Source organism: Hoplias malabaricus, chromosome 2 (genome assembly GCF_029633855.1).
Source record: "Hoplias malabaricus isolate fHopMal1 chromosome 2, fHopMal1.hap1, whole genome shotgun sequence".
Classification (NCBI taxonomy): Eukaryota; Metazoa; Chordata; class Actinopteri; order Characiformes; family Erythrinidae; genus Hoplias; species Hoplias malabaricus.
The window spans coordinates 21,201,414-21,221,991 of record NC_089801.1 but is presented as its reverse complement, the minus strand read 5'-3'; the positions used below and the strand labels follow the sequence as shown (position 1 = coordinate 21,221,991).

At 40.9% G+C, this 20,578-nt stretch overlaps 1 protein-coding gene across 1 annotated transcript in view; it reads left to right on the top strand.

The window, feature by feature from the left end:
* dcc (DCC netrin 1 receptor) overlaps positions 1–16,504 on the top strand; it is a 276,917-nt gene extending 260,413 nt beyond the window's left edge. Inside the window, exons 27-29 of the mRNA XM_066659309.1 lie at positions 71–295; positions 7,555–7,697; positions 14,401–16,504. Of these exons, the coding sequence (XP_066515406.1) occupies positions 71–295; positions 7,555–7,697; positions 14,401–14,490 (458 nt within the window). The 3' untranslated portion in view covers positions 14,491–16,504. The remainder of the gene's footprint in view (positions 1–70; positions 296–7,554; positions 7,698–14,400) is intronic.
* Positions 16,505–20,578: the final 4,074 nt, after the last annotated feature.

The window sequence follows — 20,578 nt, the reverse complement described above, 5'->3', positions numbered from 1 at the left end:
CTCAGTCTTTGTTTGTGTCTCTCTCTGTGTTTGTCTGTGTGTGTGTGTGTGTCTCTGTGTGTGTCCCTAGCCATGGCCCCCGAGGGTCCGGCTCCCCTCGGCCCCCAGCCACAGCCTACCCTGATCCCCACGGTCCAGTCCGAGCCTTCGACTTCAGAGGAGATCCCTAGCCGAACCATCCCCACCGCCTGCGTACGGCCCACACACCCCATGCGCAGCTTCACCAACCCCCTGCTGCCTCCACCCATGGGCACCATCGAGCCCAAGGTCTACACTCCCATGATGCCACCGACAGGTGAGGGCTAGGTGAAGATGAGCTGTTCTGGTTTCACGCTGATGCCTGTGTGATGGCGTCTCTTTGAGTGTGAGTCTCCGTCTATGAGCAGGAGCCACAGGAAGATGGTGAAACTGCTGTTAAAGCTGCTGCAGTTGGTTTCTCTTGTTAAGCAACATTGTCGTATTCACAAGACTCCACCAATGAGAGTAAACAGCTCCTTTACTTACAATCCTTATGTTATTTGCACTTATATGTGAATATAATGAAGAATATATATATATATATATATATATATATATATATATATATATATATATATATATATATAATTTATTATTTTTATTCTTATTGTTATTATTATTATTATTATTATTATTATACATTTTACATTTTAGTTACATTATAAGCAGTTATAAATATATAATATAAAATAATACATAAAATACTGCTATTATAAAGTATAATTAGATTATGATTATTATTGAGAGACAGAGAGAGAGTAACAGTGTGTATGTGTGTGTGAGAGAGCGAGAGAGAGAGAGGGAGAGAGAGAGAGAGAGAGAGAGAGTGTCTGTGACTGCGGGGCTTTTCCAGTGAAAGGTCAGAGCTGATGAAGTTCATTTCTGGAAACTTCTATTTTGTTCTGTACTGAGCTCACAGCCATGCCGAGGGTTGACTGAGTGATCCCTGTGTGTGTGTGTGTGTTGGTACAGCGCTGTGCAAATCTGAAAACCTTTATTTGTGTCCACTCCTGCAGCTCCAAGTCCTTCATTTTTCAGCCTCCACATCTGCGCTTTTCTTTCATCTGTACTCTCTTTCTTTACAGCCCCTCCATTGATTAAAGCAGGCTGTAGCCTCACCTCCAGAATTCATTCTTAGAAACGGATCACTTCTTCTGCTCCTTCTACTAAACATTCAGGGTGGCTGAGGTCTGGGCTCTTCTTCTGAATGTTCTTTCTTCTAAACCACAATCCATTTCTGTGCTTTTCGTTTGTGTCTGTTACTTTTTGCTCAGTAGGGGCTTCTTAACAGCTCCACATCCTTTCAGTCCCATACTCCTGAGGTTTCTTCACAGAGTAGGTTGCGGTTGCCTGTTGGCTCTATTTCTCTTTAGAAATAGCTCAAACATGAAGAACATTTAATGACCACTACTGTCCATTATTAGCCCCGTAAGGTGGTCTCTAACTTTTACACAGTTCTGTGTGTGTATACACATTTGTGGCACTAGTTTCACACACACAATTACACCTTCCACAGTTTCCACACATGCCCCAATCCATCCTCTACCCTTTGGGGAGATTCCTGCTCTCTGGCTGCCTCCGAGCTGCTCTGAGTGGGCAGCGGGTGCCGGCCTGGCCCCTGCCTCTCCACGGCGGAGCTGGATGCTGGCGGTAATGGAGATGTTCTCTGACAGAAGCCAGAGCTCCAGCTCTTCCCTCCAGTCATGATTTAATTGCTTTTCCTCGAAGCTCCACCTCCACCAAAGCAGAGCGAGGAGATACCTGCATCGTAGCAGGAAAGAGTCTCCGCATGCATCGGCTGCAGGGCGTGTGGTTTACATCACCAGCTTCAGACACATCCTGTTTAACCCTTAACTTTCTTCCTGTGTTAGCTTTCTGTCACTATCTCTTATGTTAATGGGTCGGTTTTGACCTGTGTCTTAAATCAGCCATAAGATCCCCTAAAACAATTAATTATCAACCAGTTTGTTTCTAACCTCTTGTTTACGTTGTTATTCTTCCTTATCCATGAAAGGATTGGTTGTAATAGTCCATTGTTGCAGACTGTAATCTGGAGATGTACACTCTACAAAACACAAACTCTAAACTGACTGGGCCTTACATGTCTGGACATGTCTGTATTTCCTTGTTTTGTGAAACAGACAAAGATAGAAGCCCCTAACTGAAGCTCGAGTGGTTGTAGGAGGAGCCAGCTGTAGGCTGGGAGCAGTCAGTGTTTTACATAGTACTATTGCTCTTAATGAATCAGATATATATGTGTTTACCCGACTGTGTACAGTTTCACTGACCAGTCCTCGCCCTCACCCTTTCCCACAGCTGTTGAATTTCCTCGCTGTGGTCACTCTGTGGTCAGCACACTGTTGGCCATGAGTGGATGAAAAGAGCGCTCTTCCTTTTAGACCTCCTCCGAGTTTTCTCCCCAAGACCCCCGTGTTGCTCCTACATCTGCTGGCCTCTACCATTCCACCAATTTACACCCCTCACAAAGCCCCCCCGCCTCCGAGAGTGCTGTAAATTGGCCCCGCTTGGACGAAAGGCTTCTCTGGAAAGACGGCGCTTGTAAAACAAGGGTCATTCACAGCCACCGGCCTCGCTCCATTTTGTTATTCTCTGTGAAGAAATTGGGCGGGGGAGCCTTTGCCTACCAGGGGAGCCATTGTTTATTTTTTTTTTTTCCAACTCTGTCTTTATTTTGGTTGAAAAACTATAGCCCCAGGCTTTACATAAGCCTTACTCTATAAAACATAAAGCAGCTACAGTTCTCACAGGGTGTGTGGGTGGGTGTGTGGTGAAGTGTATGTGCACTAGGTGCATGTGTGTGAGAGTGTGAGGGTCTAAAAATTGACCCCTGCTGAGAACGGTCAGTGTCATTGTACTTTTTATTGCTGGAGATATTGATACGTTGTGTGTATAATTCTTTATCAAATAACCAGTGTTAATTAAGTGTTTACTTCTCCTTGTTTTATCCCTGTTGACAATTGTAAAAGAAGCAACCCCTTCCCTTCACTGTCCACCTCTTCACTCCAACCCACCTGGCCTTCTGTTACAGAGTTTGTTAGTTAGCATTCTCCTCCAAGCGTGTTGAACTTCAACTCCACTGACCATACAAGTGGACTTTGTGGTTCTCCCATACATTGCAAGCTTTGTAAACACTGTGTCCACTCACTGTCCACTTTATCAGACTCTCCTACCTCATTGGTCCACGGTTTGTTTCGGTCGTCCTCTAGTCCTACATCAGTGGACAGAGGACGCCGCCCACAGAACGCTGGACATGTTTGGTTGGTGGACAGTTCTCAGTCCGGCATTGGATTACTGTCTCAGTGGAGTTGATAAAAGAACTAGCTTTTCAAAGTTATTGGTCATGGTTTTTCTCCCTTAAGTGAAGAATCAGTGGTTATGATGATGGTCAGGAACCTCAGCTCATTGGCTACTGAAAGAAAACCAGGCTCTCTATTTAAAAGCCTGTACTTTTCTTCAACCCATCATCCAACAGCTCATGTCAGGGGTGTTTCTGATGGCCATATCTATGCATGGAATCATCAGAGGGGTCTGCCTCCAGCATATCGAGTGGCCGGCCATTTCACACTCCATAAAACACACACTCTCTCGCTGATTGTTGTGGGGGTAAAGAGTGGGGGGTGCTGAGAGCAGTATCGAGGCTTAGTGTGGATGAGTGGAATAGCAAAGCTATTGTGAGCAGATTGACCTATCAGTGCTGTCACTAACACTCAAAGGCTTTCTGCCAAATTCCACTGTGTCCACTGCGTCCACTGTGACCTCAGACATCTTCACAAAGGCCACAGCTGCCCCCGGAGACTGTATCCCTTCTGTTTGTATCATACTCTTAAGGTGGACAGCTTTTTAGTGTCTGTATAGTTCCATTTAAAGAGTTAGCATTCAGGCCCATGTCCAGTGCTATTTCTTACTGCCTTTGAGTACTCTACCCAAGCTGTAAGCCATCATAGTTGTGATGTCACAGCCACGGACGCTTGAAGCTGAAGTGATACACAGCGCTGTTACTGTACTCACTATGTAACAGAGCTATAAATAGCACAGTTTGGCCTGAAAAAAATTACACCAGAGGAAGGATTAAACATTGTGCTGTTCATTTCTCTCAGGAGGCAAATCAGTCAATGGAGGCACAACACAAAGCAGTCAATTGGAGCGGAGGTCATGTACATGTAGCTGTCTTAAAGACGCAGTGTCATATAAAAAGTCCTGATGAGTTTAAAGGGATTTATTTCTGAGCTTTTAGAGGCATCGGCTTTAATCACACCACGCTGAATGAGCTCATTTACATATTCATGATTTTATTATACAGAGGCTTGGGAAACTAGATGGAATTCCTCTTTAAGGAGGGAGAGACAGATGTGGAGCATGAGTGAGAGACAGATGTGGAGGATGCGAGCAAGCAAGAGAGATTTCATGGTTATTTAGGGAGAGATTAGAGAAGCTTGGAGGATAATAATTATCACCGCAGCTGACGGAGAGCTAATAAGCATGAAGCATTATTATTATTATTATTATTATTATTATTATTTCATGAGAACTAGAAATGAGTTCTATACTTGAAGAAATGTCATTTTTGGGCACCTGTTTGCGCAATATTATTTGTGAAATTAAAGGTGTTCTTCGTTACTTTTTTACTGCAGTGTCACTACTCCCTCGGAAGACTTTACAGTAATATTTAAACCATCCCTGTGAGGATTTTACTGCATTAAGCCCTGAGGTCGTTAGGTTAGAAGCTGTTGCTACAGCAAAAAGGAAACAAAAAAGAAAACCAAACTGCTTACTGTAGGTGTGTATTGAATAATAATGCCTTATTTAACTCTTATTCCTGTGCTGCCTCTGTGTTGCTCTTCAGCCCAGTGTCCTCTTGGACGCTGCACCATTTACACGTATTCACAGGTCCAAAAGTTTGTGGACACCTGCTACTCGCAGCATTTGGTTTGTAGTGAAGGGATTTAACAGGCAGTTTGTCTTCCATCTCATTTTATATTTTACTCTTTTTATATTTTACAAGTCCATTGTCCACTCACCAGCAATTTACATGTAATCAGAAGTCCAATCGTTTTTGGACACCTGCTCATCCAACATATTTGTTCTGAATATGAAGGGTATTAATCAGCACATTGTCCGCTCCTGTCCTGCATTTTATTTTCCAGTACATCATCCACTCACCAGCCACTTGGACACTGCACCGTTTTCGTGTAATCAGTGGAAGATCATGTTTGATTTTGGCGAGTGTGAGCTTCCATATCTGTGTGGCATTCTTAAAGCTGGACTGATTGAGACATTGAGAAGGGGCTAATTATAAGTGTGTGTGTGTGTGTGTGTGTGTTTATTATGTGTGGTCAAACTACATAGAAAATTGTGGGCACCAAAAAAGGTTTTCACACTAACGTTGTGGGGACTTGTTTTTCTTATGGGAAAAAAGTCATGTCCCCATAAAGTAAGTTATAACATTTTAATGTGATGACATGTTAGGGTAAGGTTACGTCCCCTTAATAATAATGGATAGATGTAATGTCCCTTGAACCCAGAGAGGCAAGACTCTGTGTGTGTGTGTGTGTGTGTCCAATCCAGTTGATTGACACAGCTGCTGATTGCCATGGAGAGGCTCAGGCACAGCTTGGCTCAGTCTAAGGCTAATCTGGCAGCACTGCTAAACATCTCTGGCTAGCAGTCTCTCTCTTTCTCTCTCTCTCTCTCACTCTCTCACTCTCTCTCTCTCTCTCACACACACACACACACACACACACACACATACACACACACACACACACACAGAGAGAGAGCGAGAGAGAGAGACAAACAAAGATATTTATTGGTACATTATAAGCAACAGTTACCTACGATCACATGACTTCATTCTTCCTCTGATGTGACTTATAGTTAGTGAATTCACCCAGCCCCTCAGAAATGTATTAAACTATAGGCGATGGTGCTGTGGAGCAGCTTGAGGTTCAATGCCAAAGTTTGGACAGAGAAAAATAAAGCCCCGAGCATTGGGCTGCAGAGCAGTGGAGCTGCGATTTCTGAAGTAATGGAGCTCCATCCACCAAACTTTTCCTCCCAACACAGGCTCCAGATACATTTTTATGTGGCTGAGTGCATTCAGAACCTCACAGCAATGTTCCAGCATCTAGTGAAGCTTTACCAGGTTCGTAGAAGATGTTTCTGTAGCAAGGGGGAGGAGCAAACTTCAGAGAGGTGTATAAATCTTTCCACCAGACTGTGGTTTCCAAGTCACAGAAAAGAGTGTGGGAACTACTTTTTATGGCGGAAAGGTTAGAATATAATGTGATGTGGATTTAGAAAAAAACTAAGGAGAGTTTGCCCATTACACAGTCTCTCTCTCTCTCTCTCTCTCTCTCTCTCTCTCTCTCTCTCTCTCTCTCTCTCTCTCTCTCTCTCTCTCTCTCTCTCTTCTGGAGCAGGTGCTGGCAATTTCCACTGTTAAATTATGCAGATAATGTCCAGCCCAGGTATCTAATTAAGATGAAGGAGGGGGTGTGATAAGTTCTGGAGCTCTACTGCTGGCTTCAATCACTGCTGCGTGTCAATTACACACACACACACACAAACACACACACACACACAGTCCTCCCAGAGTGAGTGCCTGCTTGTGGCTAGCAGGGAATCGCCCATCTGTCCTTCTTCAACCTGTTGCCAGATAAACACATCTCTCTGTGTTATTTAGTGCTGCTGCTCACTGACTCCTGAGCACATTTCCAAGCCCCGTATTTAGCTGGACTGAGTTATTCAAGCTTTATGTGTTTGGTAGATTGGGTTTGTTCACCAGATGGAAACTGATGGGGAATTTCTCTCAGCCACAAGATTAAAACCATGTGACACGTGAAGTGAATAAGTGGGTGGTCAGTTCAAATTGTGATGGTTATAATGTTTTGGTCAGAGCATCTATAAAATTGCAGTAAGGTATTCCCAGTGTGCAGTTGTTCATACACTCTTAAAAATAAAGGTTCTATACAAAACGTTCTTTGAGCGATGTAATAGAAGAACCATTTTGGTTCCATAAACAACCATTTACTAATGCTTTTAAATGGGTAAAAGACCCATTGGAGTTTTACATTTTTAAAAGGTTCTTCACACTCACCCATCTCTTAAAGAAACATGGTTGTTTATGGAACAAAATGTCCAAGAAAGTGCAGGAAGGTATCCAAGCACGGAGCGAGGGATACCCCTTGGGGAGCCCCTGTAGCCCACAATGTTGAAAGAGTTAATGCTGTCTCTGACGGAAAGTGATCAGTACACATAATGATCAGTGCAGCCCATGATCTTGTCCTGCCTTGGAAAACCACTCAGTCAGTACTAGCCACCACCTGAAAGACCCCTCAATGCCCGCTGTTCTGGAGATTCTCTAATGAAAGCACGAAGACAATCAGGCCCAAGAGGCTCAGATCCACACGACTGCTCATTTGGTTTTTGTGCATACCGTGTGACTGTAAGATAACTGTGGGGTCTCAAAGAGTGTCTACGTATATTAACGCTGGTGGTGTCTCTCTGTTCATTCAGGTGGAAGTCTTCCTAAACCTCAAGTCAAAACAGCCTCTTTAGGACAAGCCGGAAAAGCCAGATCACCGTTACTCCCCGTCTCCGTCCCAACAGCCCCCGAGACAGCAGAGGAAGGCCAGAAACCCCCCGAAGACCCCGCAAGTGTGAGTTAACTTTAAATTAACATGTATGGTGTTGGGCAAATGTGAGTGGGATTTTACTCCGGTTACAGATGGATACTCTCGGAAAAGGTGGTTCTTAAAAATGGTTCTATTTAAAATCATAAGTGCCATATAGGGTCATTTGTATGTTTGAATAATATTTGTTATAATGTTTCTTTAGATTCATGAAGAATGTATTGTATTGTAATGTTCTTCTATTTTTATTATGTTCAGCTTTTAACTAAAAGATGAACCCTTCTTGAAGCTATGTAGAACCATTTTCAAAAAGTTACTATATAGAAGCATGTACAATTCGTTCATCATCACCCATTTCTCCATACAAAGAACCATTTAAACATACACATTGTTTTATATAAAACGAATGGTTCTACATAGAACCATCGCCATGAAACTAGGATCCTTGGAGAACCAACATTTTTAAGAAGGCTCTGCTTTTACCAGCATAGTGGGTCAGCCCAGGCAGAGGTATTTATCACTAAGCTACATGCACCACACACAACCTGACAGCTGAACATGCTTGGAAGAGAACACTAACGTAGTAAAAGAGAGAAGGAGGACCATCCTACCCACTCAGGAGTCAAATTGCCCACCAACCCACACACCACCTCCACACACTCACACACACACCTTCAAAGACCAGTCGTCTCCAGAACAAGGTTTTCAATAAAATATAAGTGCGTGATCATTAGCAGCTTGTCTCACCACTGACGCTGCCCTCTGACTCAGGGAAAGGAGATGTTTCCCAGCGCTCCGGATTGTTTCATGTGCCGGAATATCATTAACTGTGATGACGCCCTGAGATGAATCGCGGGAAGAAGTGCTGTCATGTCTCATCTTGTGCGATTCACCATTAAAACCTTAGAGGCAGGTTCTAAACGTCATCTCTAGCCTTTTCAACTCAGCGGGGGGGTACTCTAGGAACTTGTCATAGCTGGGATGCTTAATACCTGATCACACGTTCACACAGCAGAGAATACAGGACTAAGCAGGCCATTAGAGGGGCGGGAATAAGCTCGTTTGCTAATGATGCTTTTGAATGTAATTTATAGCTCTATTTTCTCAGAGAGCTTCACTTGACGGAGCTCGAGTCTGTTTGTCTAATTAGTGTTATTAGTGCTCCGTGAGAGAAGTGTACGAATCTGTTTGTGCTGATGAATGGCGAATGCCGTGCCATGTTTTATATATTACATGAACACCTCTCCTAATAAGGGTTTCCCACAGCTATTATGTGTAGCACTAGAATGGGAGGCTCTGGAACAGCTGCACATGAGCCTAAGGACACTATGGGTCTATCCCAAAACCTAGTGAGCTGTCTACCTAGAGAGCATTTTACATCAGAGTGTGCTTGCTCCCGACATGTAGACTGTTCCATTTCTTAGATACTTCATTGTGCTGTCTACTAAGATATCTCACTCTGGCCAAATTTTAAGGCAACATCAAACCTTTCCTCAGCCACGAAAGCAATCCCAGAATGCAATGCCAGAACAACTCTCGTCCATTTCGCTCTTCCCCCAGAGCAAAAATAATTCAAATTATGATAAAAAAGAGTATAATCCACCATGCTGAAACTGAGACAATGTTAGCTGCTGAGGTAAAAAACACTGCATGCGGTGGGCAGGATCAAACCGTGACGCAATCGTTCTATAACTAGAGTCTGAATAATCTGAATAAACTGAATAATCTGGCTCAGAAAGATGACAATTAGAATTAGAATTAGAATTAGAATGCTGTCTATTTTAACAGTTGTCTATACAGTCAGTGCCTACCTAGGCAGCTCACTAGCTATAATGTCTAATGTTCAGCACCATCAAGATTTATATTTGGTATTACACCTGGTGGGCAGCACGGTGGTGCAGCAGGTAGTGTCACAGTCACACAGCTGGAGGTGTGGCTTCTGGTGACTGTCTGTGAGTTTAGTGTGTTCTCCATGTGTCCACGTGGGTTTCCTCCGGGTGCTCCGGTTTCCTCCCACGGTCCAAAAACACACTTTGGTAGGTGGATTGGCGACTCAAAAGTGTCCGTAGATGGGAGTGTGTCACCCTGTGAAGGACTCGTGTCCAGTGATTCCAGGTAGGCTCCAGACCCACCTCAACCCTGAACTGGATAAGTGCTTACAGACAATGAATGAATAAATATTACACTTGGTGGACATTGGTCTAGACCTGGACTGACATACTGAGATATCTGTAACCAATATGTAAAAAAAAAATAGTATAAATAATGATATTCATGAAATGTGATGATTAGGAATTTATTTATATATAATTATTGCAAACAGAGATTATGCAATGAAAGTCTGTACAACTGGAGTGAAACGAGGATATTGAATCAAATCTGAGAATATGGAATGAAATGTGAGAATATGGAATGAAATTTGATGCAATCAAGGTACTTCAAGGCATCATCTTGTGTTTTCGATACAAATACAAGCAGTGTTTCATTATGAGGAACCTAATGCCAGCAATTCTGGGTAAAAAAAGGAGATACATTAATACACTGGTGAACACATGTATAGGCCAAACTAGTTCTGGCAATAATGATATATGACTGTATTGTATGATTATATGATAAGATATTTATATACATTAAAAGTATCAAAAGTAGCAGCATAATGCAAAGCTATGAGACCAAGCACAAATCCTGAGGTTTGGACCTTTGCTGGGAGGACATTTTTGCAACTGGACCTCACTGAATTTTAATTCAATACTCCTGCTTTAGGGGTACATCAGATCCCCATTTTGAGTGCAATGCTGCAATTCCTATGTTTAATATTTTCATTACTCAGTAAGGGCTTTCTGGCAGCTCCACATCCTTTCAGACCTAGGGACCCACTCTATGGAGCATACAAACATTCAGCGACTAAACTTTAATACAAAATACCTCACTCTGCATGGGTACAGCCAGTGGAGTAGGTATGTCCAGATATGCACAGGAAAACTACAGATGAAGAGAGAGAGAGAGAGAGAGAGAGAGAGAGAGAGAGAGAGAGAGAGAGAGAGAGGAGAGAGTAATGAGAAAAGAAGGGAGGGGTTAGAGGAGAAGATTGCGGGCCCTAAAGGTCAGCGAGCATCACCCCATCTCACACATCTGTATAATTGGTCTGGCCTTTCCCCCATCACGGATATAGTCTGAGAATAAAAGTCTCCAGATAAACACACTGACACCCATCAGCCACTTAATACACTTACACACTCAATACACCTGCTACTAACAGCCACCCCACGGCCAGACCTCCATTCAGTGGGGCTTTATTTATGATCAGCAGAGTGCATCAGGAACCCTGAGTCAATCTTTGGCGAGCAGCTGAACTCAAGCTGAAGGACCCTATTGGGTTTCTATTGGGTCGGCCCATACATTGTTAATGGCTGTTGTGATATGAGCCTTCAGCACAAAATAGTGCCCTTTAGCTTCATGGCCAAACATTTCTGGACAACAGAAGTGTGTTAATCAGGAATATGTCCCTTAGTCGGTGCAGTAAAAGCTTCTGAGAAGGCTTTACAGTATTGGAATATTGCTGTGAGATTTGATGGCACCCATTTGCCTAGTTATAGATCACAAAAGCCAATCATAACAAAGGTATAACAGCAAGTCACTCCACTGAAACTAGTTCCACCTCTCCACAGACCATTGATCTCCCTCTGGCACACTCTTGGCATTGAGCATTGCCTAGTGTCACGAGTGTCTAGAACATTCTGGTCATTGCAGGTCATACTGCGACTTGTGCAGATTGTGCAGATCTATAGGTTGCTCAGGTTTTTCAGAAGCACACAAGAGTAAGGTTCGAGACTGAAACATTGTCATGACTTAAATTTGTGATCACAGCATAGTGCTCTCAGGGTGAACATTTATACACTGTAATGGAGCCCACCATTTGCCTCTTCTCATGTTTTTGCCCATGCAGTCCTTTCACAGATGAGAATGGAGTGAATAAAGTGGAACCTGTCATACAAGAATTCTCAGAAGTCAAGTCCAGACCTAATAAAATCACCTGCGTCCCTCAGAGCCATTATTCAGGCTTCCTTAAGAAATGTTCTGCTCTTCAGAACGTTTGCTTCCAGTGCACTCTTAAGAGCAATGTGAATGAATGCCTGCAAGTTCAGAGTGGTGAAATCAATTGTTCCCTCTGCAGCCTGAAGAGGAAGATGGAGAATCTATTCTGAGCTCACTTTAGCCTCATGACTCGGCAACACAGTGCTGTACCTTGAGTAGCAGGGAAGGAGAAGTGTTCTCCAGTGATCTTCTGAGAGGGTCTTGGTACTGACAGTATTTGCAGCCTGGTCTAAACATGAATTGTATATATTTGACTAAACAACAATTTTCTGGGACTAATAAAATGTGTGCAAATTAATGTAATTAATGGAAGCACGTGATAACGCTAGCAACAACCCAAATCATAACCCTAATCATAATCCTAAACATAATTCAATTCCTAAACCTAAAAGGTTAGAAGCTACAGGAATGTTTCCCATTTTCCCCCAACAGTTTACAGCACTATGAATTGTCACAAACCATAATGTAGAAATGTTGGGAATATCTGAGCTACTATTTTTTCATTGTCATTTTTTTCATTCCATTGTTTTTGAAGATATTATTGGAATTTATCCAACATAATAAGATCCCATTAGGTCCAGTTACTATTAAAGGTTTTCTGTGCTTTATTTGGAAGCTATACTGTCAAGTGCAAATGAGTTTTGTGGTGCTCGTCATTTTGAATCATGTTAAGCCACAGCTGACAGAATTTTGTCCAGTTACAGTTGAATTACAACATTTTTATTTGTGTTACAGTCAAATTTGAGCCAAATTTCACTACATTTCAAACTTAAGCAGAATTGTGTTTAGTTATAATTGAATTTCAAGAGAAGTTTTATTTTATTCAGCTACATACAAATTCATACTCAAAATTCTCAGGCCAAAGCCAGACTCAGATGGTGGGCTACACCTTTAGGGCAGTATTTTTCAGGATACATTTAAGTAATATTTTTCAGGCTATCAAGTCAGGACAAATTATGTTGGGCAGTGGCCAAGTTCCAAAACTGGATGTTGTGGATCAGGTTACATAGTGTTAACCAGCTTTAACTTGCAGCTCTCTCAGACCCAAAGGTCTCTGTAGCCCTTTTTTATATAAGGGGAAAGGCAGGTCAGATGTGTGTCACTGGGTTACTGGATGTTATTGAAGTAATTGACATCTTCTGGAAAGCCATGCATATAGATGCTTTTGAAGGACATACAGTCAAGAGAGAGCAGTGTTTAATATAGTTTGGATTGTTGAACTCAAAGCATTCAGTGTCCAACTGGTACATAAATAGATTACCAATGAGCATCCAGGCCATTAAAGCAATTTAGTTATTGATGCTGTTTACATGGAAGTGAAATCAAGCGAAGGTCAAGCTAAAATGCCTGGAAAGCAGAGAGAGAGAGAGAGAGAGCCAGTGGCAAAACAACTAAAATATATGGCTATCTTCCCTTTTAGCCATTTAGTAGAGAGTTTATGTGAATATAAATAGCAAATGCTGGTGGTGGAAGAACCAAAATGCATTTAATCTCTAAGTAAGCCACATACCTGATTAATACAGTTTTGCCTCTTTTAATGGTGTTATAAATATTATGACCTTCTGGAAGCCATCTTTAAAGCTCCCATAGCTGAATTCCAAAAGCTTTTCAATTTATACCGCTCCACTATCTGAGTCTGGCTTTCCTCCAAACACAAACCATTTGGGCTTAGCATTAGCACTAAAGTCAAGACCTTTCAAATTATGCCTCTTTCAGTTACACTTCCCTATATTTATTCATTTAGTGTTTGAAAACTAAACTGTCCCTGTGGCTCATAAGAACACAATGGTTGTCCACACAAATTGCTGGAAATTGGGCTTCAGCCAGGGTGGGATAAAATGGTCCAAACACGTGTTATCATCTTATTTGTATCATCCCGATTATAGTAAATAGGCAGCAAAATAAGACCAGCCTTTTATTTTGTTTTTTTCTTCCTCCCTTCATTTTCCTCCAATTTGTTTTGGCTAAACTGTGAATGCTGGGTGAATTTAGAGATATTATTTAGGGGTGACCATTTTTCTTTTCCAGTACTGAAAACCACTACCAAAACAACACAGATATTTGTTTGTGGTACATTATTAAACTGTAAAATACTTTTTAACTAGAACCTCTCTAAACTCAAAAAAAAAAAAGCTAGCACTCTTAAAATACCAGAATGTTCTAACACTTCAAGAAGAAATGCCCAACTCCTGCTGTCATTCATTCATTAATTCATTCATTCATCTTCCATAACTGCTTCATCAGGTTCAGGGTTAAACAGGTGTGGAGGCTAGGCAAGGCAGGAACACACACTCCACAGGGTGCCAGTCCATCACAGGACACCACAGTGGACAGTTTGTCTTATTGGATGTTGTTTTGGTCTTCAAACTCCTGGATCAAGAATTCACAGGGGCTCTGTCTGTCTCCCGTATACTTACACCAGGCTGGATGTGACACAGACTTAGAGCCAATCCATTCTTTTTCCCTCCATTATCCAATTATGCTGATATCATCTGGACACTGAAACCTGGTTTTGGATCTGTCCCAACTGTACAAAACTGATTTTAAATAAGATTGTTGATTGTTCTTTAAAAATAATTTCAAAATGGTTTTATCATCTGCAAAGGTTTTAATAGCCACTGTCCTTTTTTCTCAGGTATACGAACAGGACGATCTGAGTGAACAGATGGCCAGTCTAGAGGGGCTGATGAAGCAGCTGAATGCCATCACCGGCTCAGCCTTTTAACGTCCAGGGTGGACTGCATGCGTCCTGAGCCCACAGGGTCAGGCAGAGGAACTGGACACGAGCTTGGACTGGGCCAGACTGAGCCTCTTGGACTCTCCAGTATCCCATGTTCCTTTGTCCCGGCCTTTTATTCCACTTTGCAGTCACGCGATCATCAGCAAAACCCTGCGATGAGAAGGAAAGATCACACAAAGACTCACAGAAGAGTGTGAGTTTTTGTTTTTTGTTTGTTTGTTTGTTTTTACATTGGCCTCCATTTTGGAGATCTCGGTTTGGGCCACCTCAAGATGTTTCCTTCACCACCACTTTCTGTCAGATTTCTACAAAACACTGCATTGAGACCGAAAAATGAAGGGAAAATAATTCAAAAGACTCACAAGGAACTGTGGGATTTTGCGGGTTTGTTTTGTTTGATTTCTTTTGGGAGTTTTCCTCTATTGACCTCCATTTGGAGGTATAGGCAGTTGGGCCTACTTTAAAATCCTCACCATCACTTTCTGGATCTTTTTTGTTCTGCATTTCATTTAAGCTTGCTGGGTGAAGCTATTATCATCCCTCTGACTCTCACTGACCCTCAACCAGCAACTCTGGTTAATGGAAGCTTGAGATGACCCTCATCTCCATGCTTTGAGAAGAAAACAAGTCTTTCCATCATCCCCCTCCTTGCTCAGGTCCATCTCTCTTTTCCGTAATATTCTCGCTCTCCAAACCCTGCCCACTGCAGAGGCCACTGATTTCTTGGCCTCTGCTAAAACACCAAGCTTCTAAACACATTGCTTTTATAAAACCCATGCCAGATTCTTCAATATAAAAGAAAAAAAACAAGGACAGGATATATCTGTTCATCTGCCCACACGTGTGGACAAGTGAGAAGACCATGTGGTATTTCCTTTAGGACCATATCTCATGGCTGAAACAAAAGAAATCCATTTCTTTCACAAAATATACCTCGTTTTTTGGGTTTGTTTGCTTTTTCAAACTCACAGTTGACCAACCACGTTTGCCAAACTGTTGCCGAGAGGTCGATTTACTGTGAAGAAAAAATGATGCATAACTTATGTACATTTATGATATTGTATATTTTTACATCAACCGATTCAGTGAAAAAACATACGATGAAGAAAAGCTGCAACTATTTTTGAGGAAAGTAAAAACCAACAAAAAAAAAACACAACAAAAACTGAATCAAAGACTGCGGCTGGTAGCTCTCATGATCACTTTGTGCTGTTTCCTAGTTATGAATACTTATAACCCGAAGCCTATAACCTTTGGAAGCAAAGGGGGATTGGGAAAGACCCTGTGGTGGTGGTGAAGGAGTCCAAGGAGTTTTGGAATTGACCTGTTTCTTTGGCTATGCCAATATTATTTGGAATTCCTGTGTTTATTCTAAAGTGATGGGGGAGGGGTAAGTGTCTTAATAATGGGAAAGAAGAGCGGGAGCAAGTAAGGGACAGCAACAGTGGAGAAGAAAATGGCATCATTTCGCTCTTAGGTCTGTTAGGTTGGCATGCTCTCTTCCTATTTCTCCTCACAAAAAGTCTGTTTTTCCTTTAGCCCTTAAAGTCTTTATTATTTTTAACAGCATTGGAGTGGAGAGACAAAGAAATGTTTTTATGTGCCTCTATTTTTTTTTCTGTATTTAATTTGGGGGTTTTATGTGCTGTGTGGAAATGTCAATCTTAGCTTCTTGTCCTTTTTGTTTGTTTGTTTTTTGTTTGTTTTCTGCGGTGTCTTGTTCTTTTTGAAGAACTTGCCTAAACTTTGCAAGACACACACAAGACAAAGGAATCACAAAAGAAATGATTACAAATTCAAATAAATTCCGTCATTCCTCCAGCCCAGAAAGATTGAGAGGCATGGCCCTACGTCCAAATCATTTTCTTATATGCTCTAGGTGTGTACTTTTACCGTGGACAAACAAACACTGTAGCAACGCAAAGAAAAATGCTGTTTTTTTTATTTTGATTGTACAGTTACCATAGAGCAATTGAAAGGAAGGCGACTAGTTTAAATACATTAGGGTTTTTTGGGGGTGGGGGGTGGGGGTGTTGTAGGGTTTTTTGAAGGATCTTGTTGGGAGGGTGGGGGAGGGTTTGAGGGAGGGCAGGGTTTCTACCAGGAAAATTTAATATATTCTTTAGAGTGTTACTCACATTAATTTATGAAGACGGTTTTATCAGTTTTTTTCTCCCATTGAAATCAAACCAAGTTATTCCTAGGAGTGTCCAGGCACATGGTGGAAAACCTGCCATGGAACAATCCCAAGACATTTGCCAGGCTTGGCCTAATATGATGAAGGAAGATATTTATTTTTTAACCCCAAACAATACCATTTGTTTTAAGAAGAATACTTTTAGGGGTGGTTTCCCAGACAGGGATTAAGCCTAGTCCTGGTCTACACTGCATTTTTTATGATGATTTTCCATTGAAATGAAGTCCAGAACTAGGCTTAATCCCTGACTGGGAAATCATCCCTTAGGGTTTGGTAAATCATTTGGTCCAGTTGGCCTCTGCACATTCCACATTCCTAGGTCTGGAAAGTTTAACAGAATACGGAAAAAAATGCAATTGTAATTAAAGTGCTTACATTAACATTTTAAGTGCATTATTTATTTCCAGCTTTATTCATTTTATAAGATAAGATATTCTAGGACAACTTATCTTGGACGCTAGTCTCTAAGGATAGAGTGAATATTAACAACCTCCATGTCCTTATGTGTAATCTTGGCAAAGCCCTTAGCAGACTACTTTCAAGTCATCAAGACTACGCTACACTCTTAAAAAGACTATTCTCTGAGGCTTCTGCAGTAAAAGAGATGGTACTTTACAGTTACTAGAGTTTGTGTGAAATGGTCTTTTTACGTAAGGTTTTTTCGCTCAAAAACATGCAAATTTGCAAAAGGGTTATTCTGCTCGATGGAGGATGTATTAAATGTGATCAATTTAGCACCTTTTTTAAAACACTACAGTCCGAAGAAAAATCATGTATCGCCATATTTGCTGATTTTTACTTTACTATATCATTTGAACAGCTGTTCTTCACATCATGTGAAAAGTTAATTAAGAATGAACCAATAGGATCAAGAAGGTGTTTTCGTCTCTTTTAAAGTTATCTTTGTTAAGATACATGTTTTTCTTGGGACAGTGAAGGAAAATGGTTCTATATAAAACCAAAATAAAACTAATCTTTTAAAATATCCAGCTTGTACAATAGGAGAACCCTTGTGGTGCTATATAGACCCATGTACAATGCATTGTCCTTTGACCTAAAGAACAAATTAACCATGCAAATGGTTGGAAATGGAAAGCATGGTGTTATATGGAGTCATTGCTTTTCCTAAAGAACCCTTGCAGATTTTTAATGGTTACTCTTTGCCTGTTTGAATGGGTCAGTCCTTTGACTAGGTTGCTATATTTTTTATCATCTGACCCTCAAGTACTTAGTCCTACCATCTAATCTGCAGAGGTAATCTGCAATATGACCCATTTTCTTAGAGTATGAGGGTCCTTTATTTTTTATTTGATTGAACAGGCCTTTTGACAAAATTCTGTGACACTTGTACTAGACCACCAGCCCTGGAAGCTAACGGAGTACAGAGGCCCACCAGTTCACCACAATAAAATCAAGAGGTTTCAGGATGTGTGAATTGCTAAGCTAACTGGCTGACTTTTTAGCTGGGATTTAAACCTTTCCCCAACTTCCACTGGAAAAAAACAAAACAAAAATACAAAACAAAAACAGCAGCCACCTCCACTAGTGATTTATGACTCCAAGTACTATGTCAGAAAAACGCAGGTGAACTTCTAACTCAATGCCAATACTGTGACACAAGCTTTTTGTACTCTGAGTATTTCTCCACGACCTATTCTTTCTACCTGAGCTACAGAAAGTGAGGCATCTTCCTCTCTGTGTTTTGACTTCATCCTTAAATCGTCTCCAATTTTAGCATTGTTAACCAAATTAGAGTAGTCATTATAATATTGAAAGTGTACATTTTGTTGCCATTCGAAGGGAGGGGAGACCACTGCACACCTTAAAATGTGAGACCACCCCCTTGGCTGTTTCTACCCACGACGTTGTATACAATTGCTGGTTTTGTAATGCACTGTAGAACAGTCTAATGGTCCTTTTTTATATAGAAATGTTATTTCAATTGTGCATTCTTTTTGTTTGATAAATAAAGTTTTTGATAATAAAAAACAAGCGGTACTCAATGGTGTTTCATCTTCTTTGCATTAAACAATCTCCTTTTGCTGTCCCAGTGCTAGACAGTATGCACTTTTCATCAAGACTCAGTCCTGAGGAGGGTTGCTGTGGGTCCAGAATCTACTGGGAATTGCTGGGAAACAGGCTTCCCACTGTATTGATGCCTTTTCAGCAAGGAGGGCATTAACGTCACTCTTAAAAATAAGGGTGCTACAAAAGGGTCCTTGAGCATTGCCTTAGAAGTGTGTAAAGAACCTTACGATTTGAGTGATAGATATTTAACCATTATGGTTCTTTATGGAAACAGAAGTGGTTCTTCTACAGCATCACTCAAAGAACCCTTTTATATTTAGAAGTCATGGAAACCTATAAATTTAAGAGGTATCCAAATGTCTTTTAAATGATTAAAAACGTGTTTTAAATGTCTCTTTATTCGCTAATCCCTACATTACTCACTATATAGTGCACAATCAACCTGATATCATGGCTGAAACGTACCTATGCTACTAAAAGACCACACCAGCTAAAACGTACATTTAATTACGTTTAACTTGATATGCGCCCCCTAGCCTCTAAGGCCACTTGGAAAACGGCATGCTGAAGCAAAACATTCAAGTAGAAGATTATTTAACTTTGTTTAGTGGAAAAATGTGTAGGGCGGCATGGTGGTGCAGCAGGTAGTGTCGCCGTCACACAAATCCAGGGACCTGGAGGTTGTGGGTTTGATTCCCGCTCTGGGTGACTGTCTGTAAGGTGTTCCGCCCAATGATTCCAGGTAGGCTCTGGACCCACCGCGACCCTGAACTGGATAAGCGGTTACTGATAATGAATGAATATATATATATATATATATATATATATATATATATATATATATATATATATATATATATATATATATATATTCACTCGGCAGGCTGCAGCTGCTCTTATTCGCGCGTGAAACTAAACTACAATCCGGCATTGTAGGAAATGTAGTTTAGTTTCACGCGCGAATAAGAGCAGCTGCAACCTGCCGAGTGAATATATATATATATATATATATATATATATATATATATATATATATATATATATATATATATATATATATATATATATATATGTGTGTGTGTAACATTTAGCCGTTGATTCAACGTTGAAATAATGTAATGACTGTTTTGAAAATTTGAAAAGACGTCCAAACACAGACATTGAAAAGACAGCTATTAGGCATATTTTGGACATTTAAAATATGTCCTTGATGGACAGACTCTTTTAGGCCTATTTTGAACGTCCAGGGACGTTCCTTGTTTACTGGGATATATATATATATATATATATATATATATATATATATATATATATATATATATATATATATATGTGTGTGTGTGTGTGTGTGTGTGTGTGTGTGTGTGTGTGTGTGTGTGCTTTTGTATACTGCATTTATTTGTGTTTATATACACATGGCTTATCAGTTGATTGCGAATTGCGAATTTTCCAAACACATTTTTTCACTAAAAAAAGTTAAATAATCTTCTACTAGAATGCTTTGGTTCAGCATGTCATTTTCCAAGCGGCCTTAGAGGCTAGGGGGCACATATCAAGTTAAACGTAATTAAATGTACGTTTTAGTAATACACACAAGGCAGTGTATTAGTATCTGCTATAAATTATTCTACATGTGTTGCACACTACTTTTGTCAGTGCATTGTGGGATTGTTTGAGGGCACTACTCCAAAGCGGAACCCCAAAATGGTGCACAATATCAGTGTCTGGTATATAATATCAGTATACAATATCAATCGGCTGCAGTTTTGGACATAGTGATGGTGTAGCTTTGGATGTGCTGATAGGCCGCCATCTTGTTTTGAGTTGCAAACTTGAGGTATATTTATC